Here is a 27875-nt window from a genome sequence, read left to right as displayed (position 1 = left end):
TAGGACACATGTACTCTATCAGCCTTAGTACTTATGTGCGTCGAGCTCGTCCTGCTCTGGCTCCTGACACATGTACTTTTATAAGCGCACCGAGGAGCCGTGAGTCTTGAATTGTCCGACTTGCACAATTCTCACACTTCTCTCCTCTACGCTCCTGGTTCCTACTCCGTCCGTGAGTAGAACCAAAGGCCAAAAAGAAAAGCACCAAAGATCTGTGGATCCCTTTGCCTGTCGAGGCCGCAGATTATATCGATTCACTCCTGCTATTGTATGATCTGTGAATAGTTGCATTTCCAGTATCAGGCTTAGTGTCAGCCTGTGGCACAATGATGGGCATCGATGAGCGTCGTGGCAATGATATAGTTTCTTTCTCTGGCTTTGGTGCATTCGCGAGAACTGGTGGGCGCCAAAGGGGTACACGCGTTGTTTCTGCTCGTGTTTGCAATGCAGGGTTTGTGTCGCTCGGCAGTGATGTTGTTTCCGCTAAGCAACGCTGAGGCACTTTTCGCCCTTCCCCCTTACTGGCAACCTCCTCAGACTCTGTTTCGAATTTCACTTCTCGTTTGCGCTTTGTTTCAACTTTCACTTCCCACTCAGGCTGATGCTGTGGCACTGGACTGGCAACAGTTTCTTTAATTTCCGAGACCGTTTCCTTTCTCTGGTCATCGGAAGTTGTCAGCAGTCCTGGGAATCTTTTGGCATGTGTCACCTGGATCCATGCCTTCCGTCCGTCCACTCGGATGGCCGTCTGTGTTGCCAAAAGTACTTGATAGGGGCCACGCCACCTGGGTGCTAATGCTGTCTTCCGTTCAAAGTTTTTGATTAACACCCAGCTCCCAGGCTCCAGTGAGTGCCCCGGTCCTGTATATCGCATCGGCAACGCCTCCTGCACCTGCTGATGAATCAAACGCAACTTTTGTATTAAAAGTCCACAGTAAGTGCTTAACATAGGATGCTCAACCTCACATAATCTTTTGGGCTGCAGGGCGTACCATACATTTGCTGGTCTCCCCATTATAATCTCATAGGGGGAGAGCCCAGTCTTCGCCTGCACAGACGTGTGCATACACAACAGCACTAGGGGTAATGCATCCACCCAACTCAACTTGCTCCCAGCGCAAATTTTCGCTATCTTTGACTTCAGGATTCCGTTGTGTCTCTCCACAAGCCCGGCAGAACTGGGATGCCTGGAACTGTGGAATCGCTTCTCTATTTGCAGACCTGCACAGATCTGTAGCACTACTGTGCCCACAAAGTGGGGGCCGTTGTCTGACCACAGGACACGGGGCAACCCAAACCGGGAGAAATACTCCTTCAGCATTACTTTTGCTGTGGACATGGCAGTACAGTCTTTTAAAGGATATGCCTCCACCCACTTGCTGAATGCACAAATTACCACTAACACGTGCTTGTAGTTCTGGCACCTTTCCATTTCCATGAAATCAAAATGGACCACCTCAAACGGCATAGAGGGTGGGCCGAAACTACCTGCTGGAGTCACGGTTCCCTTCCCTACATTGTGTTGCAGGCATGTGATACAATTCTGCACTAGCCTTTCTGCATTCTTTTTTATGTGCTCATTCTTCCATACTGTGGATAAATGCTGTACCATTTTCTTTGCGCAAATGTGGGTAGGGCTATGCGCCATTATAACCATTGCAGTTACGTAACACTTTGGCAACATCCAGTTCTTTGTTTCCTTGTCCACCCAACATCCTTCCAAATCTAACTCAGCAGAGCCCTCAGCCCACCCCTGAATCTCTTCGGTCGTGGCCTCAGCCTGCATTTCTTTGACTGTGGCAACTCCATTTTCTATCATGCAAGGTACTTCCTCAGTCTGTACTGTCATCATTTTATTCCCCAAATCTGTGGCTGTTTGCTTCGCAATCCTGTCTGCAAACGCGTTTCCCTCTTCCACTCTACATGTTACTGTCTTATGCGCCTCGCACTTCACTATAGCTAGGCGCTTTGGAAACGTGAGCGCAGACAACAATCGCACAATCAAAGGGCCATGCTGTATCCTGGCTCCATGTGATGTCAAGAAACCCCTCTCAGCCCGAAGTCGGCCAAAGTTGTGAACTACGTGAACAGGTTGGTACTCTATTTAACTCTTCTGGCAACTCTTTTGACATAAATTCCGTCACCGGTGCATCGTGAGGCCACATCGTGAGGAACACCCCGTCTGCCGTACAATGTATGACTGCCCCCAATTTTCTCAACAAATTCAATCCTAGTAAGTTTTCTCCACAATTTTCTGTCAAAAGAAATGGTGGACACTGCTCCGTAAATGGTCCTATTGTAATTGGGACAGCTTCGGACATGGGGTTAATTACTGGTGTACCTGCGAACCCTACAGAAACATTCTTCTGCCCCGACAGTGGTATCTCCGGAACCAAGTGGTGGTCTATCGAGCACTTCTGTGCCCCTGTATCTACAAGGAAACGGTGCTCCTTATTCCCGACTCTCGTTTCTACGTAGGGTCCTCTCTGATTCACGGGAATAGACACTGGTTCCAACCCCTGTCGTGGGCTTTCCTATCGTGAAAATAACACATCGTGCGATGTGTAGTCACCGCTACTGCTATAATACGTGTTTGGTTGTGTATCAAAAATATTCCCATTTCCCCCTCAATGTCCTCCACTCTGATCATTTCTCTGTTGGCCCTGCCTGCCCTGATTTTGGTTCAAAACACTTTGGTTCAATGTCTGGTTCTGTTGTGCTTGGTTTTGGCCATATGATCGGGTTTGAGTACCTCCATTGGTATATCCCTGCTGCTGCTGCATGTTACTTCTGCTTGGGCCGTTGCACCCCTGATGTCCTCTATGAGGCCTTCTCTGACCAAACCCACCTCTATTCTGTAGGTGCGGGCATTGCGCTCGCCAGTGTCCTTCCTCCTTACAGTACGCACATTGATTTAATCCCAATGACACCCCATGCATATTATTCCAATTTCCCCGGCCTTGTGCATTACCTCTACCTCTATTGTATCCACTGACCTGCTGCAGTAACACCCCTACTATTGTTTGCATCGCTTCCTTTCTCATCTCCAATGGGTACCCATTACATATCTCACTTACTTCTTTTACTGACGTTCTTTTGTTCGACATCCATCGCATTGTTTCCCCTACACATACCTGCAATCTTTGTTTATCGCCTATCTGTCCCCGTACTGGCAAATGCTTTGTACCACCTGGAAAAACTCTCGTCCATGATTTTTTCATACTCAACCTTGACGCCTCCTTCCTACCTTTCTTAATAAACTCTCTACTATGCTCAGCTGTAGCAAACATTTCAGCATATCTGTCTTCCATTTCATTTTTTACTTCAATCAGTTTGTGCACGTTTTCTAACATCCTCATCTCTTTGCTCACTGCGTGCTAACTTATTCAAATCTAACAACCGCTGTGGCGGTAAATTCCCAAGTATCTTTTTCCATTCTCCCACCAGAATTTCCCCCATGCATTCCAACACTACCTGTCTCTCATCTCTTCTTCCGTACCCATACAATGAGGCCAATGCTGCCGTCTCATCATTTCCTTCTATGTACATTTCTGCCTCTTGCCGTAATTCAATCTTTCTCTCTTTGCTGATTGTGCTTCGAGTTACCCGTCCAAATCCTGTTCCTTCAGCCCCGCCTCTCGCCTCTCCAGTCTCAATCTCGACTTCGAGAGGGGCGGATGGTGCTGAATCTGTCTCTAGAGCGGGAGGTGCGGATGGGACAAGTGACACAGGTGGCGTCTGTGAAGGGCCTTGCTGGCTGCTGGGAAATTGTGTATCCGCAGTCTGCGCTTGTGGGAGTGCTCGTGCTGTGGGCGGGGCTTGGGTTAACGCTTGCGTGAGGGGAAGTGCTCGGGCTGCGGGAGGGGGTATGAGAGCTATTGGTTGGGCCCGCGCAGTCACTGCTGGCGTGTTTGGTTTCGATTCTGGATTTGGGCCTCGACCCATGTTAGTTAACAAATGTTCCATTAATTCATCTGCTATGTGTAGTTCCTGCTGCGGGTATATTCTGTCTATGTTCATCTGGTCCCGTCTCCCTTCCCGTCTGCTATCTGAAGCTTCGTTTTGTGCCTACGCGCCTGCTTCTCTCTACTCCTTAGTCGGAGCATCGCTTCCCTCCTCCAATCTTTGACGGTCTCAAAAGCTGCAGGTCGCGCTTTCTTTCTAATCAGAACCCTCTCTAGGTTATCTATCCTCCCCATCTCAAAACTACCATTAATGGGCCGGTTCCTTTCTAGTTTGCCTATGCCAAATTTCACAAAATATTATCGCACCCACATCATATTTCGCATACATATCATAAGCCGGCGTTCCCCCAGGCGGTGCACTTTGGCCATATTCCAAGGACTGTCTACCGCAGCTGAAAATCCCAGCTAAAGTGGACAGTACTCCAGGCATGTTTCTTTAACCTTCCCCTTTGGACGTTTGAGTTTGCAAAATCAACACTCTACCAAAAATCAGGTTTCTCTTTGAATCGGGGAATGACTCACCTGATAAAACAAGTCGCCTGTTCTAACGCAACCTCTCCCCACGTCGTGTCTGCGCTTCTCTGGCTTCTGCCTCGTCTCGGGACCCTCGCCTCCTTTGCCCTCTGGCCCGATACGTCGATCAGGGATCCGATGTGTGCAGGCCTGCGGAAGGAATCTCTCCTCTCTTCTACAGGGCGCCCCGTACACTTCTTGATCCCGGCTCGACCGTCCCGTCCTCGCTGTTCTTCCGCCTCTACTCCGTTACAATGTATACGATGGGGCAAGTGGGGGAGGGTCTCTATTCGGGCGCCATCTTGAAAGGGGCCCCTAGGGGTCCCTCGTGCTATGGAAACAAGGCAATGACCATACACGAAAAGATGCGCCAGACACGAGGTTTCAAATTCCCAATGCTAGGGTTTATTGCAAGCAAAAGATAGTATCAATTGGCCAATTCTGATCTCACGTCCCGCAACGTGAGTCTCCTAGACCTCGAGGGACGCAAGAGAGCGAATTACGTACATCAGTTACATATATACAAAATGCATATCATACAATCAGCAAAGTCATGTTCAACACCCCTCTTTACTAAGTTCCTTTAAACTCGGGATGACGATGGACATATCCGACGAGTATGACGATTATCGTGCTTTCGATGTCTATTCTAGTAACAATGTGCAATTTAGAAAGTGCAGAGGCATCTTTTAGAACACGGTGGTTCTGTTCTTGGAAGCAAGCTGTACACGGGGGAAGAGCCACATTCCAAGCTTTGTTATCTATGAGGTACTATTTGTGTCCTGGGAGCCGACACGTTCTAAAGGGTTTTGCGAAGGGGGGCCGTAAGAAAAGCATAATTTAAGCCTTTAACTGTATTATTCTAACATATTCTACCATCGTTCGGGACTGGCTGGCAGCTGTGAAGTGATTAAATGCCCTACAGCTTCCTCCCAAGGCTACAGAGAGGGAGCGTGGGCATTCGTCTCTGGCCTACTCATGAGGAGTTTCAGCAAACTCTTCAGTCCCGCGACCTTGTCCTTTCATATTCAGACAGGTAACAGAATGGACTGCTCAAGAGAAGTGGTAGGACTTTAGAGCTACAAGCTTTTGAAACAAAATGGTGGCGTCCTGCCACATACATTTACTTCAACTTGCATTTTAATTTTCTGCAAAGATTATCTCATTCAACATGCTGAATATCAGAAACACTGTATACTCATGATTAGCCGAGGTATAAATACAAAAGTAATCTCAAGGTTGACTTTTAGCTTATTTATTTGACTAAGGTCAAAGCACAAGAGGAAATAGGGGTTCAGTTTCCCTTAATATTTAGTAATTTTTATGAACAACACTTGCCGTCAGGCTGGCAAACATATTGAAAATCGAACAAAACAAAAAGCAAATTTAAAACACACTTTTCAAGTTATTTGTACATGGTCCTAGAATTGCTAGTACATGAATATAAGAGCAGGGCAATTGTTTCAGCAATTATGATCACATAAACAGTGCAACTGTGAATAGTAAACCAGAATTAGGCTTTTACAAAGAGCATCCTGGTAGTTATTTCCAAGGTATGTTAGGTTCTTGAGGGAGGTAACCAAGTCTTTGGCCTACGTCTAGATATTGATCAGATGGTGTGTGGGGACAGGCAAATCTGAGCCAGATGGTGTGTGGTCCTGTGACGTTTCGGCGGAAAACGCCTTCTTCAAGGGTGAAAACCCAGTCTCCCTACAAGGAGGAATCAAGTGAGGATGGATTTAGTGTAATTTAAACACTATGGTGTTGTTACAAAAAGCACAAAGGGATATTTGCATGTCATAAAAACAAAGACAATTTAATTAAAATTGAAACGCCCCCCGGCTGTTAGAGAGAGTTAAAAAGAATACTCAAACTTGTGGCTTGTGCTAGCCAGAGACTGACCTGAATGGATTAAAGTTGAAGGTGAGGTTCAATTTCCACTGGTGCTTACAGTGAAAAATGACCTTGGGGCAGGGTCTGGGGAGCAAACGCTGGTCTGTTCCTAAGAGAACGATAGGAACATGCAAATGGTTTTATCCAACATACAGCCTGGATGAGTGCCAAATATGAATAAAAAAATAATAATAGTTCTGTGTGTGCGGATTCACCACCAAAATGATCCAGTCCCCAGATGTTAAGCTACAAATTACCTGTTCTTCTAAGTCGGTAATTATTGAGGCGAACTGGAAGTGTTTAAAAACGCTGTGGGCCAGTGCTGGGATGCTGGCAGTGAGGGGCAGCTACGTGCTGTCAACTGCAATTTGCAGACAAATGAAGTGGCTGCATGCACCTCGATTGTGGATGCGAAGTAACCCACTAAACAAAACAGAAAAAGAGAACAGAAGAAGCGAGAATCAGCTGGCAGGCCGATCGAAAGTGGCGTGTTGTGGGCCCTGTGCGGGTTGGGCCCCTGTATGGAGGTGGCGAAGGCCCTATGTCGGAGAGGCACCATTTGTACCTGAATTATTCGGGGTCCCGCAACGGAGGAGCTGTAGTGCGAAGGCTGAATGGAGCACTTGCAGTTCGCCGTGGCAGCCGTGAATGCTACGCTCGAACTGGCATATACAGAGGGAGCTGTCTATCAGAGGGCAATGCGCATGTGCAAAGTGTAGACACTCGCTTCTGCGCATGTGCAGGTGTAATGTGTACCTCGTTGCGCACATGATCAGAAGTGTCGACGTTGTGGTTGCCATGGAGGCTGTAGAGGACGCTTGTGTTGTCCGTAGAGTCTTATCTGAAGAGGTTCAGACAGAGGCCCGTGACGGATAACGAGCGCATCAGGTGGGCCGTCTTCATGTATGGCTGTAAATCAGGGAGGACGGTGTAGATATTGAGCATCCTGTGTAAGCGCCTGGCTACCTTCGGGCAGTGTGAGTGCTTTACAAAAATAATAGAAATTAAATGTTGTGCGGCCAACCTCACGGTTTGGCCGAAGTGCTGTGCCGTGAGTCGGTGGGTAAAATAAGAAAGCACTGATGTATGAAATGGGCATGCGCTGTGTTCAATCAATAGTTGAATATTGCAGAAGACTCAAACAGTTATGCAACGTGCATCCTATATGTACATAAGGTTGTATCAATGCGTTTAAGGGTCACAGAAGGATGCACAGCAAAGTATACATAAATGCACAGGGAGCAAAAAGACACCAAAGGTCACATCGAAAGATGCCTAGAGTCTGAATCCTCACATATTGTTGTAATTTTTACATTTAATACATTTAATACACTGGGTGCAAAATGAGAGCAGAGGGATGGACTAGCGTAAGGCAAGCGGCGAAGTGGAAAATTGAGCAAAGTAGATGTATTCTGTAAAGCTACATTGACCCTTTAGATGTGTACTTTAGTGTTGCGGTGGTCTAGGGAAAGGTAAGCTTTAGCTGTAGTTCATAGGCACCGCCTCATTGAGGCCTCTAGTGGTGGCTTTTAGTTTAAAAATCCACCATGCTTCTTTGTGGTTAAGTGCATTGGTGGTGTTGGTGTTATTGAGAATGGTATCGACAACCCACCACTTCATGTCATCTACTCCATGTTGATGTTCAATGTAGTGCGAAACTAGGGGTGCTGTGTGTACCCTGCACCGGATACGTGACCTGTGTTCCCCTATCCGTTTCTTTACTTGTCGTTTGGTCTGACCAACATATCTCATTCCGCATGGACATTCAATAACATAAATGACGTTAGGAGTTTTGCAATTCGAGAAGTGTTTTATCTGCCAATCTCGTTCCCCAATCTTGAAGGATGTAGTTCTTTTAGTTAATTTGCACACATTGCAGGCTCCGCATGGCTGGTGTCCCACGATCTCACGCATACTCCAAATTTCTGATCTTTGAGATTTTTTATTGAGTCTGGAATGGGTGAGTATATCTTTTAGATTTTTTCCCGTTTCAGTGCCATCCGTGGTAATGGTTCATCAGGTAAGCTGATTTGTATAAGGGGCCAGAATTTCTTAATGATGGCCTTTACATGAGTGGTGTCAGGACCAAAAGTGGTCACACATGTCATCTGTTGTCCTGTGTCCGGATTCTGTGTTCTTGGAAAGAGAAGGGTTTCTCACGGTATATACTGGACTCTTTTCCTTGTGTTATTGACCAGTTTTTTGGGGTATCCTCTATTTCGCAGTGTTATCAGTAGTACAGATGCATTCGCCTTGTATTGTTCTAACTCTGTGCAATTACGTCTTAACCTTAAGAATTGTCCGAATGGTAGGTTGTTTCTAAGGTTATTGGGGTGGAAGCTCCTATAATGAAGGAGAGTATTGCGGTCAGTTTCCTTTCTAAACAGGGAGCAGATTAATTTGTTCTCCTTGACCGAAATGGTTAAGTCCAAGAAGTTGATGCTTTGGTTGCTTTTCTCCAAAGTAAACTGGATTTCGCTGGTTTGATCATTAACCCATTTCAAAAAGTTATCCAAAGGGGTTCCATTCTCCTGCCAAATGAAGATGATATCGTCAATATAGCGGAACCACCGTGAGATTTTATCACGGAAAGGATTGTTGGTGTGAAGAATGAACTGTTGTTCGTACTCTGACATGAAAATTACTGCCAGGCTGGGTGCAAATGCGGCACCCATTGCGGTACCGCTCACCTGGAGGTAAAAGGTCTCATCAAATGTAAAAAAGTTGTTGCGGAGGGCCAGTTCAAGTAGTTCTACTATAAAGTTAGTAGGTACTCGAGTCTGTTTCATGTTGTGTGTAAGATGCTGTCTAATGCATTCAATGGCAGAGTCTTGTGGGATGCTAGTATATAAGCTAGTGATGTCTATTGTTACTAGTGTTTCTTCTGTGGGAACAAAGGGCTGATTTTCAAAGATGGAGATGGTAGCCCTTGTGTCCCGTAGGTAGGTGGGTGTCTCCTGACTCAGGGGTTTCAAAAAATAATCCACGATCTTGCAGATTGGTTCGAGAATTGAACCGCAACCGGATACAATGGGCCTTCCCGGCAGGTGATGTTGATTCTTATGAATTTTGGGAAGTGCATAAAAGGCAGGTATTCTGCCTTCTGATGTGGTGAGAAAGATCTACTCCTTTTCGGTAATCCATCCATGTTCTGATGCAAAGGTCACAGTCTCCTGAATTTTAGTTTTTATTTCCAGTGAGGGATCCTTTTTCAATTTCTTGTAGTTTGTTGGAATATCCAAGAGGATTTTAACCATACTCTTGTACTGGTCCATGTTTTGAATGACTATTCCGCCTCCTTTGTCTGCTGTTTTTATGACAATCTGTTTATTCGTGGAAAGGCTTTTCAGTGCTTTGTGCTCTTCAACAGATAGGTTCTGTTTCTTTTTTTCCTGTTGGTCTTGGAGTTTGGTTATTTCTTTCTTAATGCACTTTTCAAAATTTATAATTGAAGGTGATATTTCATTCTCTCTTGGGTTGAAATTGGAGGGTACCCGAAGGCCCGAGTCCTCTTCATGTTCTCCTGGTTCCTTGTCTTTGAAGTAGAATTTGCGTCTTACTGTCCTAAAGAAAGTGGATATTTCTTGATCGAGATTGAACCAGTTTGTTCTATTAGAAGGTACAAAGGAGAGACCTTTAGCCAGGACCGCACTCTCAGCCCTTGTAAGTTCAAGGCCTGATAGATTGAAAATTGGAATATTCTCTAGGACCTCCATATTCAGACAACAATGTTAACAGTTGAGCAGAGTAAGCAGAATCCGCAAGAATTGCAAGCTGCAAAGCAGTTTTTAGACAGAAAACAATGAGCAATGGTTAACAAGCAAAATGGCGATTCTTGCTACATTTTAAAATGGCCGCTCGTCGGTCAAGCATAGCGGATTATATTTCTATAATTCGGTGCATAAGATGGTTGGCCCACGGCCATCAAGTTACGTCTATCATTCAAATGAAGGGTATTCATTTTTCCAGATTGACAAGAGCCTGTAATGGGCGCTTTATCAACGGCTGCCCTGCAAACACAACGTTTGTGGCGCAAATGGGCTACACGATAATTGACTACATATTTGTCTCAGTCAAGGCATGGTCCAAAATAAGTAACTTTGAGGTTGTAGCTAAATTTGAGAGTGACCATAGGCCCTTAGTATTGACCCTCGAAAATGAGTGCCTCGCCCTACCATGACCAGACAAGGATGCGCAAAACCAGGCTATTTCAATTACTGGTCACGGCTGTAGGACTGTCAAAGAGGCGAAACTGAACCATGGGGATTTCTGTTCGCGCATTTATGACAATATCCGCACCCATTTCGAAAATATCAGTCTAAATGATGCGGAAGCTCTTGAGGTGATAGGGACCTTTGGGGAAGTGGTTACTGGGATTTCCCCTTTTGTAACAAGCACCATCCGACAAATAATACGTAAAGCCTTATCCAGGGTTGAATGGTACAATAAGGACTGCGAAATAGCGAAACAAGAGATGGTAAATGCCATGGAAAAGGTAATGCTGTGGATAAAGCTCTGCTTCGGAAAAAAAGGTCTGAATAAAAATCAATGGTCAAGCTCAAAAAAGGACCTTTTCTGCAGGAACAAATGGGAGTCTCTGGCCGGTGCGCTCGACTCGAGGGACTATGTCACATTTTGGAAGTTTGTGTCGGGTGCTGAGGTGAGACTGAATGTAGAGATCCAGTGCAGTATAACCGCAGAGAGAGAGGGAGAAAAAACCAATAACGGCCACCATGAAGACCCGAGATGATAATAAGGGACTTTCATTCAGCATTAATGATAGAGCAATAACCATTAAATCACCAAAGGCGGGGAAGGCAGCAGGCCCTAATAAAGTACCGATAGATCTATATAGGGAAGAACCAGTTATATGGGCACCGATCCTCTGGAAGCTCTTTGAGGCATGTGTCACCACTGACTCTGTCCCCGACTCATGGTGGATGGCAGACATAGTGCCTATCTACAGAAAAGGGTGTGGGGGGAGACGGAGGGGGGCGGAGAGCCCTGCCAATTACCACCTAATTTCCCTGTTGGACAGTGCAGGCAAAATGTTTGCCAGGGTAGTATTAGGGCAAGTACAGACATGGGCCACAGAAAACCAGATCATAGGCACGCTTCAGGCAGGGGGAAGGGCACAATAGACCAGAATTTTCGTCTCTATAATATTATCTTTTGCAGATTATGCTGTAATTCTGTCGACCTCCACCCAGGGATTAAAACCGCCATTGCTAGCTTTTCTGAACAATTGTGACGTGCTGGAACTACTGTCTCTGAATACAGAGAAAACAAAAACAATGGTATTTAGACCCAGATTTGGTAATACAGCGAATCTTGGCATCAAGGCAGGGGGGCAGCCATTAGAACAAGTAAGCCATTATGATTACCTGGGCCTACGTTTCAGCGATAGTGGCAATTGGACAAGTCAAATTGTGAGAGCCATGGTCATGTTAGAAAAGCACAGTGGTGGCAACAATCACAGCAGGGGTGCCATCTCCCGTGCCCTGGACTTGTATAAGAAGCAGGCCACGGCAGCTGCCCTTTACGGGGCAGAATTATGGGGATTTTCTGACCTGAAGTCGCTGAGGACGGTAAAAAAATCAGTTTCTGAAGGGACTATTGTGCCTCCCTTCATCTTTGCCTAACGCGCTGTTGCACCTCGAATTAGGCCTATGCCGAATCAATGCAATTGCCGCTGCCAAATATATGGCTTTGGGGGACGGCTGAAGGTGATTCATTCAGAGCAGATATGATTCACCTGGTGAGGTAGGAGGGAGCAAGGAAATTGCCATGGCTGACACATGTTAGAAAAACTCTCCACGATTTGAATGTTCTGGAAGCATGGTCTCAACCACAGCTGATAAACACATCAAAGTGCAAACCTATAAAGGCAAAGATATGCAAAGAGCTATACAGAGGTCGTAAGATATGCAAAGAGCTATATTGAGGGCGTAAGATATGCAAACAGCTATACAGAGGGCATAAAATATGCAAAGAGCTATATTGAGGGCGTAAGATATGCAAAGAGCTATACAGAGGGTGTAAAATATGCAATGAGCTATACAGAGGGAGTAAGATATGCAAAGAGCTATACAGAGGGCATAAGATATGCAAAGGGTTATACAGAGGGCGTAAGATATGCAAAGAGCTATACAGAGGGCCTAAAATATGCAAAGAGCTATACAGAGGGCGTAAGATATGCAAAGAGATATACAGAGGGCGTAAAATATTCAAAGAGCTATACAGAGGGCGTAAGATATGCAAAGAGCTATACAGAGCACGCAAGATATGCAAAGAGCTATATTGAGGGCGTAAGATATGCAAAGAGCAATACAGAGGGCGTAAAATATGCAAAGAGCTATACATAGGGCATAAGATATGCAAAGGGTTATACAGAGGGCGTAAGATATGCAAAGAGCTCTACAGAGGGCTTATGGTCACAGTATGTAGGAACTTAAGGTCTGTGCCAGAATACATTGCAGTTAAGGCAGATTTCGGGTTAGAAAAATATATGGACTGGATTAAACCACTGTATGTCTATGCATTTTTAGTCAATTTTAGATTGGGTTCTTTGAAGGTGGCTAAATGGGCCGCCTCATGGAGGCCAGGAAACACAAGCGAGTGCCTCTTGTGCAGCGCAAGTGAGGGAACTGTCATACACTTTATGTTTTTCTGCTCCTCCACCCATGTATTAAGAAAGCTACACCTAAAGTCACTGATGACACAAGCTGAATAGCACACAGTCCCAAAGCCTTGGACCTATGTAAATCAACTGAAGACCCAGGAAGGGTCTACACAGTATCAACATGTATACATAGGGCTTGGCTATTGGGGCAAAAGATGTTGGCCCCATAAATGCAACGCTGATGTTTAATGAAATATAGGATGACGTCATGGCTATCATAACGTCACCGGTTTCAGATGATCTAACCTGTCTGCTTGGGAGGCTGCGAGTTCCAAAATCCTACAAACTGTCTTCAGAATCTCTCCTCCCTAAAAACATAGAGTCATCAGTCAGATTTGTAATGATTGTTTTTAGAATTGAATGTTATCTCCTTATGACGTCACGCTAGGTCATATAAATGATAGGTTGGGGCATAATGAAATCAGGAATGATGTAGTGGACATCATAGGTTCAAACTATCAGCTCCTGTTTTACTACAGATGATCAATATGTGTCTGCCTGGGAGGCTGCGAGCTCCACAGTCTATGATATGTTATCAGTATCTCTCCCCCTTTAAAAACATAGAGCCATTAGATATTACTAAGCTGCAATTGTATAACTGATTATTTACAATCTCTGAACACATTGAATGTTATTCCCTCTTGAAGGATGAACTTTCTATCTGTATTGATATGTAATAATGTAATGCGAGGATGTTTTTTTATTGTTCAATAACTGAATAAAACATTTTAAAAGTAAAAAAAAAGGTAAATGTTTAATAAAGATATTAAGCGCCTTACAAAAGAGTGATGCTAATATTTAAGAATAGCCAACCCAAAAAAAGGCACTTTGGTATTATATGATATGGCATTTATAACCCACCTATACACAAGTATTTCAAGGCGTGACGAGGCAAGGGAGGGGGAACAGAGGGAGGACAGCGACAACGATCCTACTAGGCCTAGTGACATTGAGATTGCGCAAGTGCCGGGGAGGGGGAAAGGGGAAAAGTGCAGGGGATAAAGGGGAGGGGGCAGTGCAGTACTTTGGATAATAGTAATAAATAAGGACAATAAATAACAGTGCGGCCAGCTGGTGGAAAGTGCAAGGGTAAGTGCAGACATCAGGTGTCGAGTGATAGTGGGGGCTGCAGGGATGCAGAAACAGTCCCCGAGTGCAAGGGTTTCCAGGGGGGCAGTGCAGGTGTGCAACTGGCGGGGGGGCCTGGGCCCGATATCAGACGGTAGCCAGGTAACCAGTGTTTCAGGTTAATCCAGGAGATCAGCAGTGGAGAGGCGGAGAGAAAGCAGAAGCAAAGAGGAAGGTCTTGAGGTGCTTCCGGAACCGGAGATGGTTCTCCTCAAGTTTCAGAGAGACAGAGAGGCTGTTCCAGAGGGAGGCTCCGGTAGAAGGAAGAGATCTACAACCAACTCGCTGCTGGGAGACGCGACTAACCCTGAGGGAGTTGGAGGCAGATGAGCGAAGAGCTCGAGAAGGAAGATAGTTAGGAGTTGAAGGTACAGAGGCATCAGGCCACAGAAGGCCTTGTGGACAATGCAGAGGGTTTTGAACTTAATACTCACAGCCATGGGAGCCAGTGCAGAGATTTCAGTGCTGGAGAGATAAGATCCCTGGGCTTGAGGCCAAGAACAAGTCAGTACACAGGCTGCTATATTAGATCACCAGTAGACCCCATGGAGCCTGAATGATAAATGCCATGAGAAACGTCTGCTGAACAAAAACGATAAAGCTTACTTAGCGTAGCCCATCGATTTACTTTCTACAATATGACAGAATTCCTGAAATGCTGTGTACTGACCGCGGCATAGGTTGGGTAAATAAACCAATATAGAACTATATAGACAATCTATTAAGTGAAGCAGCATATGAGTTGTGGTCTTTTAGGTACAAATAACAAAGAAAGGCAAAGTGTAACATAAGTAATAAAGCAAAAACATAACCAGGGTAAACGAAAAGCCAGAAAGAAACAAGAAGCACATCATATATCATGAAAACAGGCATAGAAGCTATACAACAGGACCCCACCATATTACCAGCAGGGCAACCAAAATCCCATTGATGAAAACACATCCCATAAGCACAGCAGCCATACATATGGACATTCTTAACACACTTCATAAGATTGCATGGAGAAAAAAAATGATGCCAAGACAGTTTACACTTCAATTGATCATGGATTAGCCTGGAATACAGAGGAATATTGTACCAGTAATAGGTGTGTTTCTTTCCACGTTAACTCTAAAATGATCATTGAAATGTAAAAATGTACACTTCATAACAATCTAGTTATTTTAGACGGTCAGTTCTGTAGACAAATCAAAGGCCTTACAATGAGAGCTATTTGAGAATTCCCGGTAAGAATGGAATCATTCTTGAGCAAATGTACACCTGTTGATCTGTTCATGACATCATGTATGCTTCTAACAATAATTGATGCACATTTCACTCCCGACATTGTAATAGTAAGCGGAATATTCTTAAGCAATGTGTTCTCTGCAACTCTCTCCATCTGCCATTAGCCCGCCTCGGTCTTCCCCTACCCAGGTCCCTAATGAAATCCCCAACAAACCACGCGCCTCCACTCTCAGGTCTGCGGCTTCTATAGCAAAAAGGCCTGTCAACCGGTGAGGCACAGCAGATGAAAAAGGAGAATGTGTGTGTGTGTGCGTGCCCATGTGCCCACAAACACACACACTATTAGCAACATGGCAAATGAGTCGTACCAAAACTGCCTTGAGTGGTCGTTGCCCATTTCAACATTAGGGGGGCTTATTTTCAACATTAATTGGAAAGATAAAAGCAAGGCATATTGCCTCATCACGGGTTGGGCGGAGCGGTAAAAATGCAATGGTAATGTTATTACCGCCGCATTACCGCTCCGCCCAATCCCGAGTTTGGCCGGAAAGTTAAGAGATTTACCTCCAACTTTCAGCTGGAGGTAAGTCTGCTGACTTTTTCTGCCCATTTTCGGGCCATTTTTGAGGTCAATGCACCAAAAATGCCCCATAGAGTCCTATGGACTCTGAATAAAATGGGGGTTTACATCCTTGCCGTAACTCAGGATACGGTGCTAATAGCGCTGTACCGAGTTGCGGGAATGCTATTTGCGTTGGGGGGTATCCCAGTGGGGTTACTGCCGTGAAACCGCCCAACTTGTGATGACCTGCATTCAAGGCCTTGGATGGCAGCAAAACGGAGTGTGCATCTCTGCTGCGCTTTCCTCCTCCGTCTTGAAGGAGCACAAGGTTTATGGTGTAACACCAATGGATTCTATACTATTCTATCTTATAGGGTTTTTATATAGCACCACATGCCCGGAGGCATCAGGGCGCTCATAAAGACACAGCAAACAAGAAACAGGCAAATGAGTTGGCAGCAATAGATGTCTCTGAGCGATTAATGAACTCCTCGATCAAAAATGAAAGTTTTAAGCTCATATTTAATTGTGCCAAGGATGAAATCAACCTAAGCGAAAGAGGGAGATCGTTCCACAAAGACGGTGCCCAAAAATCAAAATTGGATTCGCCAATCTTTTTCGAAGAGGTGCGAGGTTGAGTTAGACGCTCTTGATTATTAGAGTGTAGAGAGCGCCTAATGGGAGCTCTCTTAATCCGAGAACCCAGGTATTTTGGGGCATTACCGGACAGGCACTTATAAACAATACTTGATGCTTTAAAAGAAATTCTCTGCTTTATAGGAAGCCAATGTAATTTCCTACAGCAGTGTGTATATCTGCCCAACGATCCGAGCCACAGACTGCGCAAACCGCCCCATTTTGGATTGCCTGGAGCTTTTTTATATTTGCCTGAGTGGTCCCAACGAAAAGGCTATTGCAGTATCCAATTTTGAAAAAATAGTTGTTGTGGCGATCAACGCCCTATTACCTTCTGAGAGGTACGGACGTATTTGCCACAGCAAATGTGTCAGATAAGCACAGAAGGAACGTAACTAGGAGTCATGCTTCTTAAAAGTTAGTTGGGGGTCGAAAAAGACTCAAGTGCTTTTACTGACTCAGATACCTCAATGATGTTGCCCGCAATAGAGAAATAACTATATTGAGAATCCGATTCTTCAATTTTGTACTTGTACTCATGATTACAATTTCAGTTTATTTTGTGCTGTTAAGGGCAAGTGGGTTTGTCGCCATCCAGGATTGGATATCCTCAGAAACCTCACTTACTCTTGCTGAGCCATTGGCATAGGACCCAGGTAATTCCACGATGATCTGGGTATCATCAGCGTAATTGATGAATTTTGAACCCAGATCATCCAGGAGGTCCACTGGAATATGCCTTGCAGTTGCACCTGCTCGATAGCAGGCCGATTCCTTTGGAATTCATTATAAAACACTGCCTGCAAAGAGTAGTCTGCAGGCAGTGTTTTCTTTCTCTAAAAGGGAACAGTTAAGACCGGTCGGAGAGGGACAAAAATCGAATGCAGCGGGCCCAACAATGCGCATGTTCAAGCGTTGGAGGTCCTCTGCATGCAATTACTGTTATTTGTCAAATTCCCTCGGGGAAGTTTAAGATTGACATGTGTGCATGCTTCTTTCTCTGCAGGCGACCTCTACTGTCACCGGAATACTCACTGGCCCTCTGCTTGGAATATTCATGCTTGGAATCTTCTTCTCCTTCACAAACTCAAAGGTACAGTATGTCCTCTGGCCCATGAGGACAATGCACAGAGGATGTGTTCATCCTAGGATTGAGGAATCCACTGTCCTGTGCCTTCATGCAGACACCTTTAAGCCCCTGATGGCCACGAATCATCTCCCTTCACGTCCTCCTACTGAGGGACTTTGAAGTTTAGCACTGTTTATAGATTCATAGGAACATGGACAAACCGTTCATCAGTTTAGTTGCATCATATTGAAGAACAAAGACCAAATATATATATATATATAATTGATTGATCTTATATAAATACAAATGTGTCTTGTGCTGAAAAGTATATATAGAGTCACACTAACAATTGCCATTTACGCCCTGATGTTCAGTGCATTTCCAAAGAAATTTGCCACTTCATGGTTACGTTACATAGCTTGATGAATGATAGGCAGTGAATAGTAATGCAATGGTGACCTCCATAAAAGACTGCCCCCACAGATTTGTTACCATCGCTGCCAACACGACTGTATTCTTCACATATGGTATTCATGTATATTGTAATCAAATTGCTATCAGAAACCTGGCATGACACTGTTTGGGTTGTGTGACGAATCAGGGCAATTTGTCCCTTCTCCCCAGAGGGTAGCCACCCCCTTTGACGGTTGGAAGGTGTGCCTGCTAAGCAAGACCCACCCTAGGCATCTGGGAAAGTGGGACCTCACAGAGAGTGACTCCCCTTTAGGAGACAAGGAATCCCATTCCTACAAAGCACTCCCTATACAGGACACTCTATCTGCCTACATGGGAATGGAAAAGACTGATAGTCTCGCTGTGGATTGCTCTACCGACACACTAACCTTACTCCCATATCTTTGGCTTCAGGCAACGCTGGGATACACAGGAAGCCAACAGCGTGGAACTACGGAGGCAAGAATAAAGAGACAAAGAGGTTGGAATGGAGGAGAAAGAATCAAATGGAAAGGCAAGCCTTTGACGTTCGAACATCCTGGAGGGGCGGAGCCACACTAGACTGTGGAGCCAGCGGTAGCGTGGAGCGAGAAGCAATGGAGAGAGAGACACCGGAGGCCCAAATGTTCCGAAGGCTGAAAACACTGAAAAAGGAGAGTGAAGCGGGGACGGTAGAGAAACCATCTTGCCTCATGGCGCGACCACACAGTAACCATGGAGGGCCCAGTAACCGAAGCCAAGCCCAGACTGCAACGGGAACATCAAATCCCTGATCGTCAGACAGCAACTGCCAAGAAAATAGGGACGCAAGCACTCCCTAGAAGGTAACGCCAGGCAGAGGGACAAACGCATACGTCCCGGTATTAAGCTGGCCCGAGAGAAAAAGGGGCTTAACGAGCACAGTGAGCTAAGAGGCTGGAGAGAGAAAAAGGCTTACGGGAGCCTGAGAAACCTGCTTGATGGACACAGGCAGACGCTCAAGAGAGACCCTGCTCAGTTGAGTGAATTCGGGGGTCAGAAGGCTTTGGAGAGCTCTAGAAAATTAAGTAACACTTTGCAACACTGGGAAAACTGTGAACATGTAGGGTTCAACTACTTCATTCTGAATCAAGAAGCAATTGAAGGACTGAAACCAAGTTGGTGGATTCACATTAAGAGGATCATTTCTCCCTTTAAGGAAATGGAAACTTTATAAAGACTTAAAACTTGCAATGAGGATATGAAGAGAGGACTGAAAACTTTATGGTGATCAAATATTGAAACCTACGTTAGACTGATGGACACTATTTGGGGAACATCCATAGTCTGATTGGCCAGAAGAAGTCTGAGTGTAAGGGCCATGAGCCTGGCCTACTTTTATGTTGCATTTTCTAAAAGTGGTTTGGTCAGATAGTGGTTAGGTTTCGGACAAAGACTATCTTTGATTTTTGGACAACTGGCAAACACTCGTAGTTTAGTTTCTTTGTTAGGGGAAACCTCTCATAGAAATGGGGTTAAGTCGTTATTTTTCCTTGAACATGTTAATTCATAGAACAACTCCTTCTGGTTCGTCACAGTTAGTATAGATTCATTAACCAAATTACTGCACTTAATTTGTCTGAAAAGAATTCCATTGGACAGTCGGTTGGCCCACCTCCTTTTACAACATAATGCCAAAACCAGTTCCTCCTCGGTGTTCGGGAAACGCCACCTCGCGTTCCTAAGTGGAGCCGGGAAACGGGAGGAGAACTTTGCTCCTTTTCTTTTGCTAACCTAGTACCTAATTTTTGCCAACCTAGGACCTGCGACACGCTCTTCTTCAGGGGTTTCATGGGTTTCCTTGCAGTCTAGTCATGGGGAATGCCTGGGCATTCATGCCTTGGTGGACTGCGGTGCCATGGGATTGTCCTTAGATGATGAGTGGGCACATTGTCATCAAATAAGCTCGAACCGTTGAGGGAATCGACGGTAGCCGCTTGTCATCGCGACCAATCACCCAATGATCCAAACCACTTCTGTTGACTATTAACAACCACTGTGAGCGTCTATGCTTCGATATTATTAAGGCAGCCCATTATCCGGTGGTCTTGGGAATACTCTGGCTACATAGGTAAAATCTGTACATTAACTGGGCTGCCAGATCCTTGTTTCAGGGCTCTGAATACTGTCTGACTTATTGGGCCTCATTACAACCCAGGCGGTAAATTCCCTACTTTACCACCATGGTGTAAACTCCGTTTACACCACGGTGGATGGCGGATTTACCGCCCCGTTCCATGGTGAGTGGGGCGGTAAATCCCCATTCCCCATTTACCCTTCCGCATTCCCATTTTTGCCCCATAGGGCATAATGGGAGTGGGGAAGGCGCTAATTACGGCACCGTAAATCACGGTGCCGTAATTAGCACCAAGGCGGGTTAGCGCCTTGCATTTTAACGGCTGCTAGGAGCAGGCGTTAAAATGGTAATCAGGCGTTAAGGGTTAACGGCGCCGACGGCGCCGTTAAACCCTTAACGCCTGGGTTGTAATACTGTCTTTCCCAAGAAACCGACATCTCTCAGGATCTTTCTGTAAGCAGCTCTGAAGACCGCACGGTCTCACTCTCCAACTTAAATGATGTACCCATTGAATATCATGATTTTGCTGATGTAATTTCGGAGTCTCTTGTGAAGACGCTTCCGCTGCACCGTCTCGAGGACTGTGCTATAGAAACAAGTGACCAGGACATAATCCCTTTTGGAATAATGTTTATCCTGTCAGCTCCTGAAAAGATTGCCCTAAAAGAGAATCTCGAGATCAATCTCAAACATGGATTTATCAGACCGTCCAAATCGCCAGCAGGAGCTTTGTTGCTTTTTGTACCCTAAAAGGACACATCAGAAATACGTCCTTGTCTGGATTACCACGCTCTAAATCAGGTAACCCAAAAAGACAGGTACCCGTTGCCACTTATATCTGATATTCTGGAAGTTCTTCAGGGAGCATTTCTTTTTTCCAAGCTGGATTTACGTGAGGCCACCCATCTCATTCGGATTAGAGCAGGAGACAATTGCAAAACAGCATTCAGAACACCCTTTGGGCACTTCGAGTATTTGGCGATGCTATTTGGATTATCTAATGCCCCAGCTGTCTTTCAGCGATTCATTGATTGTATTTTCTCAGGCATGCCTTTTCAATTTATCATCGTATACCTCGATGACTTACTCATTTATTCTCCTAATTCTGCGAAACACTTTTAGGCAGAATTATATGCAGTGCCCTTTGAGAACACCACACACAATTAAGACTACAAGTGACAATACAAATTCACCTTTGGTACAAGCCTGTACTACACACTAAAGTTGTAGCAATGGCTGAGCAGCCAGACATATCTCAAGAGTAAGTGAACAGAATCAATAGTTACACAAAGGACAGCAATTACTATGATTCAAACAAACACTGACACAAAGTTTCTGAGTAAAAGAATATACATTTATTTACACATCAGTTATTAAACATTTGGAACAGTACCGTAAATGGAGAAGAAGCTGCAGCTGAGGCGGACGTTCATGGTAGTTCCTGCAGGCGCATGGTTCCTGAAGCGACTGTCGGACTGACATGAAGTAGGAAGACTGGAGGGTCCTGCACTGCTCAGTGAAGAAACCAGCAGCAGAGTCAAACGGTGAATAAAAGGTGCACTCCTTAAAACCCAAGCAGGGTCCGACCTTCCTGGCTATCCGGTTCACTGTAGCTCTGTACAGCAAATTCGACCAGAGGAGGGAGGCCTGGCTTGCAGTTTGGTGAACTGGTTGTTCCCACCAGCTCAAGGGGAGAAGATTCTTTGCCGATCTTCCCTGTCGATGAAGTTTGAAGATTCGGACCGGCAGCAGGGCTTCACCGGGAGGTTCGATCGCCATTGACCAACAACTGGAATATGAGGCGGCTAGGTTGTGTGATTCGAAATACCGAAGAGGAGGATTACAGTATCTCGTGACTGGAAGGATTAATTCCTGAGTGAACGATCTTGGGAACCCGCTGCCAACATACATGCACCTCACTTTCTTCGCCGGTTCCATCGACTTCATCCTGGTAAACCCGGTGGATGAGTTCTTTGGAGGGGGCATAATGTCATGCTTTTTTGCCCCTGGTCCTTGTGGACTGCCTGGAAGCACCGTTCGCGATGCGCTGGTGCCATTTTTTCATCCAACATGGCACCCAGCATTTTCTCCTGGAAGCGGACGGAGCAGTCTAGTCACTAGGCAATCCCACTGGAGCCCGCAAATACATATACACTCGGTATTCAGGTACCCTGCTCTTGGAACCTTGTTCCTCATTCTGTCTCCCTTCATTGCCTTCCCGTACCTCTACTCTGCTCTCCGTGGCCTTCCCCAGTGTTCTGCCTTGTTCCTTGTCGGATGTTGTTTAGCCTGCTATTCCACCTTCTCAGTCAGCTGTTACCTCACCTTGCTCCCGGGTTATGCTTTGTTACTCACCACGCCTATACTGCCAGGGGCGATGTCTTCTCGGAGGTAGGCGAAGTCACAAAGCCAAGATCGACAACGAGCTTGATTCGAAACGACCTCCCAGAATACAAGCCTCCTCAACTTGAGGGAACTATTTTTTTACGATACACCCCTCTGCTGTTCAAATGATATAGACAGAGGAGTTGATCCCGCAAAATACACGCACCGCTTACACCAATGCTGAAAAGGAAACAACAACCGTTAATGGTCTGCACAAGTATCATCAAATACAATCCCACTAGAGAACAGAGTAACTACCTCGTATTAACTTGTTAAGGACAGGAAATCCCAGACCTAAGTAAAAGGGAATATATTACTGGATGGACAGAAGAGTTCTAAATACCACCCCCCTTCCTGATCAAGATTCAGTTCTTACCAACTAAGATAATGAAACAGGCCAAACCAATAAGGGACCAAAGGCAAGAGAAAATAACAAACAGGAAGGTTAGTATGGGAACCTAACCCGGGCGGCACGAGGGACGCACTGGTGACGGGATGGTGCACTGGATCAGCAGAGCGTTCTAGGTGCACTTAATCATTCAGGATTAAGCAATTCATTATGGCAAGTTTTTTGGGAAGTAACCAGATAAGTTCCAGAAATGGAAATCAAAGGTGATTTGGATTCTGGGATATGTAGTTCGGAAGCACTGGTGTGAGAAAAAACTGGATCAAAAATAAAGAATAATACTTTGTCCCCAGGAAAACTTGGAGGAGCTTACCACAGCTGGGAGAACCAGCCTCTATACCAAGAGGCGCCGAGGATGTAAACCGGGCGATGCTGTTCTCCTGATGTCATCCGCGTGTAGACGGTACGCCGATTTCCAAAAGGAAGCGGGACCTCCTGCTGTCTGCGGTAGAGGATCAGAGACAGGACTCGGAACGAGTTGCAGAAGGCAAAGATTCCTGCAGAGGTAGACGTCGCGAGCAAAAAACGGTAAGAAGAAGCAGGTCAATTGCAGTCCGAGGATCGTTACCAGTTAGACCAATTCTGTACAATTCGGGAGGCAGGCAGGAGCTGGTCGGAAGTCGGAGCTGGGTCAAAAGCCGGGAGATCACACAAGGAGACGAAAGGTAGTTCGTAGAAAAAGGTTTGGAACAACTTCAATTAGAAGCACGGGGGAACAGGAAGAGGACCTATTTAACTTCCTGAACTGGGCGGAGCATGAATGTGAGCAACCCGACGTGGCGTACGTCGGATCCTCACGTGACACCGACCAAATGTCTTTGTCGTTAATCTCCATGGCAACCTCCATTTATTCCATATGGAAGGGTTTCTGGACAGAAACTTACCACGGGAATGAACACCGAGCTTGAATGTTGTCCGTGGTTGTTGCGTGGCAAAAGTCCTGCGCATAACATGCTTGCAGGTTTTTTCCCCTCTCTGAGGGTTTTTCCTGTAAATTGGCAGTCTTCCAGGGGTCACCCTGCTGGAATGTTTGACCATCGGGCAGGGTGGCGTCTTGGGAGGCTTGCACTTTTCTGCATGAGACCCGCAACAAACAGAAACCCTGCAAGGACAAGGACTGCAGCAAACCAACGTGAAAGAAGACACAGGTGAGCCGCACCACTGATGTACAGACCCTGACAATTTGAGATGCCTGAAAACTCCTGAACCTGTGGACATGGATCCTTCCTTACAAGATCTTCTGTGCAGCATGATGGAACTCTTCAATGAGGTGCTGCATCTCAAGAAGAAAATGCTGCCTTACGACAATTGGTCCTATCACAGGATGTCCTTGCTCAGGAAGGCTCTACCCTGGGAGGGGTCCTGGACAAGTATGATGGTTCCCCAAAGAAACTCTGTGCCTTTCTGGAGTCTTGTATGGTCCATTTCACCTTTAAACCCTACTTTTACTCCACAGATAGGGCTAAGGTGTGGTTTACCATCTCACATCTGGTTGGCAATGCCCTTTCATGGACAACACCTCTAGTTGCCTCAGAGGATCACCATCTGGAGGATTACGTAGGATTCATGGTCTCCTTTAAAGCTATGTTTGATCGACCAGATGTGGTCTTCTCAGCTCAGGAGAAACTGCTTGAATTTCAACAAGGGTCCTAGGATATGTCGACCTACCTAACCAGATTTAAGCAGCTTGCTAAAGAGACAGACTGGTCGGCCAATGCCAGTTTTGCACTCTTTCGGGAAGGTTTGAATGAAGAAATCAAAATCAAATCGGCTCGGGTTGCAAGACCCAACACCTTCCAGGTGTTACGCTCACCTGGTCTCTATGGAGGCGTTGGGGCACGGTTGCAGCCCTCCCTGAACTTGAATCACCCCCTTCAGGCCTCTCCCTCAGTAGAAAAGCTGTGAGCGGTGGTACGTGGTGATACTGCTCCTGTGAATTATGGAAGATAAGCTCTCCGTCCTGCTACTTCTGGCAGGGGCGCCTCTAATGGGATCTAGTTCCTTCACTGATCCCTGATAAGGATTAGTCCAGTCCAGCTGTGACTATGCTTCTCCTTATGATTGGTAAGTCTTTTTTAAGCTCTTGTGATGCTCTTCGTTCTGTTTAATGTCTTTATATGTTGCTCCTATTTATGCCCGCAATAATGTCTCTCTTCTGTTTTCTTCCCTTAGATGGAAATGCGGCCTCAATGCAGCTGTGAGAGGCGAGACGCGGCCGGATGGAAGATGGATGCTACCACAATGTTTGACAGCAGGTAAGTGATAGTTTAAGGAAAAGCATGAAGTATGGCGAAGCGCAACCTTAAACTGACTGTTTTTTCGATGTCTAACCTTGTCTTCTGTTTTTCCTTGCAGGCGCTGCTGTCGATGATGGAGCGTGTCGTGCTGCGGTGCCAAGATGAAGATTTCGGCGTTCCGGAAATTGTAAAGATGAATACTTGGTTCCCTGAAGAGATTTACAGGTAAGAACAGCTTCCCCCAGTTGGTAGTATGCTGGCAGGAAGCAGGATGTCCAGGAAGCAGGATCTTCAAAGGTAAGTCTGACCTCAGGCGACGGTGAGCATTACGCTGCTTGCAAGTGCAGAATAACGCGAAGCATCTGTCTTGAGGATCGGCGCAGTTTATATAGCTGAGATCGTGGGCACGCCCATTAGGGCCGGCTTACCAGCCACACCCTGCCACTCCTAGAGAGTGAGCACGTGCAAAGGCAATACATTAGCAGCCACACCCAATAATAACTTGGGGCTGCTTAATGTATGGAATGTTCAAGGTTAATGCATCCTGCTTAATGGATGGAATGTTCAAGGTTAATGCATCTGAAGTGCTATGTCCATAATAAAAGCTTTTTGGTGTTAAATAGATGTTCTTGTTTACTTTTGTTCTTGTGCATGACGCCAAAGGTGCCAGGACAGTGTCCACCCAGGTTTCCTGTGCATGCAACCCCTGCATCCCTGTGCCCCTGACTTCATGACCATGACACCAGGCTCTCCTTGATCTGGCCATGCATACTGATTTCAGAGTTCAAGAAAGGAAGGCTGCGAAAAGAAAACATTGTGTACCAACTCTAAGACCAACACCTGTGTATCCTATGCCTCGAGATCCACCTCGAATACTTCTGAGGAACCTGAACCTATGCAAATGAGTTCACTTTGAGGACCGCTTACTACTGAATAGAGGAGTAGACGGATAGAGATAGGACATTGTTTGTATTGCACATCCCCAAAGCACATGGTTCACAATTGCCCAATAGTTCCTCCTCAACGTTCAGGAAACGCCAACTCCCATTCCTAAGTGGAGCCGGGAAACGGGAGGACGACTATTGCCCCTTTTTTTCTGCTAACCTAGGACCTCCAATAAACTCTTCTTTAGTGGTATTACAGGTTTCCTTGTTGTCTAGTCACAGGGAATACCTGGATGTTCATGCCTTGGTGGACTGCAGTGCCATGGGATTGTTCTTAGATGATGAGTGGGCACATTGTCATCAAATACCTCAAGAAGAGAAGGAACAAGCTCAAACCATTGAAGGAGTTGATGGTAGCCCCTTGTCATACTGTAACGCTCACCTGATTCCCACAGGGGTGTCGATCGGAACTGGACTGCTGAGGTCTCCACCAGCGTTATGCGTAGTGCAGAGACGGCTGACTGGACCGGCCTTTCTAGCTTCGTCTGCTTGATTCGTAAAAGTAGTTTCCTAAAAGCAGGAGGAGGGGAATTAGCCACCCAATGGATGCAAGGAAACACTTGTTTAATTTGTTCCCTCTAAGCACCCCGATATTACCCTTTTGTTGTCTCACCTTATTGTTTGTAATGATGAGCTCTCCATACTGCACCGAGCGCAGGGGCGCGTAGAATCCCAGTTGCTTCACTGGTTTGAAGATTTTGGGCAAGTTCCAGATGTGTTGGACTCTGTGGTAAATGGCAAGGAGCCGTAAGTATAATGTCTATAGAGTTCAATTGTCTGTTATTCACTCGTTTTGATCCCTTTTGTATTGCAGCTTAATCCGAGAAGAGTTCACCTGAAGTGCTGCAGGTTGCGCGTGGGTAAGAGTCTGTATTTCCCAGTGTTGTCCGGTAAAAGCGAAATAAATGTCTTTAACAAGTGTTCTTTCCTCCCACAGGTGCGGCGTTAAAGAGGAGGAACGCCGATGAAAGATGCCTAGGGGAGCGGTAACTCTGGTGAGTATAATATGGTTGCTTTGATTGTCTTTGTTAGCACCCGGCTCACCTTGTTCTCTTTGTCCCTTCCAGGTTCCACGGATGCCGTGATGAAATGATGGCTGCAGCTCTGACCCGGGGAGATGCAGACTGGTAAGTATGGCGCGGCGCGCCTGCTAGCGAAGCGATGCTTTTATTTCCGACGTGTCTTTTCCAATTCTGCAGTGCGGCGAATTCGGGAACAGATGAAGATTAAAAGGTAAGTTCTTGTTCTTATTTCTCTTTCTTCTAGGATGGTATCCAGGTTCGAGGCGGGCGTGGCTGAGGACTGGATGCTGCAGGCACGGTCAGCGTCACGCTGCTGAAGTGCAGAATAACGCGAAGCATGGGCTGCTGTTCGGGCGTGGTTTAAATAGCCTCCAAAGTAGTTCCAGGTAAGAAGTTCCACAGAACCACACCCGAGTAAAAAATAGTCCCTGTAATAAAATAGTCCCATCGAGGCCTCACGTTGGCTTGGATTCATTTGCAGCATGGTCTGCAGGAGGTAAGTAATGTCTATGAGCCTGGCGCCTATGGTGGCAGGACTGATGTCTATCATGAGCCTGGTGCCTAAGGCGCCAGGACTGAACCCAGATAGCCCCCAGCCGGGGCTGCTGGGGTCTCAATAAATGTCTGGATGCCTGCTCCCGAGGCTGCTGGGCTGGGT

General features: G+C 45.9%; 1 protein-coding gene across 1 annotated transcript in view; it reads left to right on the top strand.

Moving 5' to 3' along the window:
* The window catches only part of LOC138514392 (sodium-coupled monocarboxylate transporter 1-like), a 501148-nt gene that overhangs the window by 353709 nt on the left and 119564 nt on the right, over positions 1-27875 (top strand). The window contains exon 11 of the mRNA XM_069629874.1: positions 17613-17699. Coding sequence (XP_069485975.1) covers positions 17613-17699 — 87 coding nt within the window. The remainder of the gene's footprint in view (positions 1-17612; positions 17700-27875) is intronic.

This window comes from Ambystoma mexicanum, chromosome 12 (assembly GCF_040938575.1).
Source record: "Ambystoma mexicanum isolate Mex_15411 chromosome 12, UKY_AmexF1_1, whole genome shotgun sequence".
NCBI classification, from domain to species: Eukaryota; Metazoa; Chordata; class Amphibia; order Caudata; family Ambystomatidae; genus Ambystoma; species Ambystoma mexicanum.
This window is presented reverse-complemented; position numbering and strand designations above follow the sequence as displayed.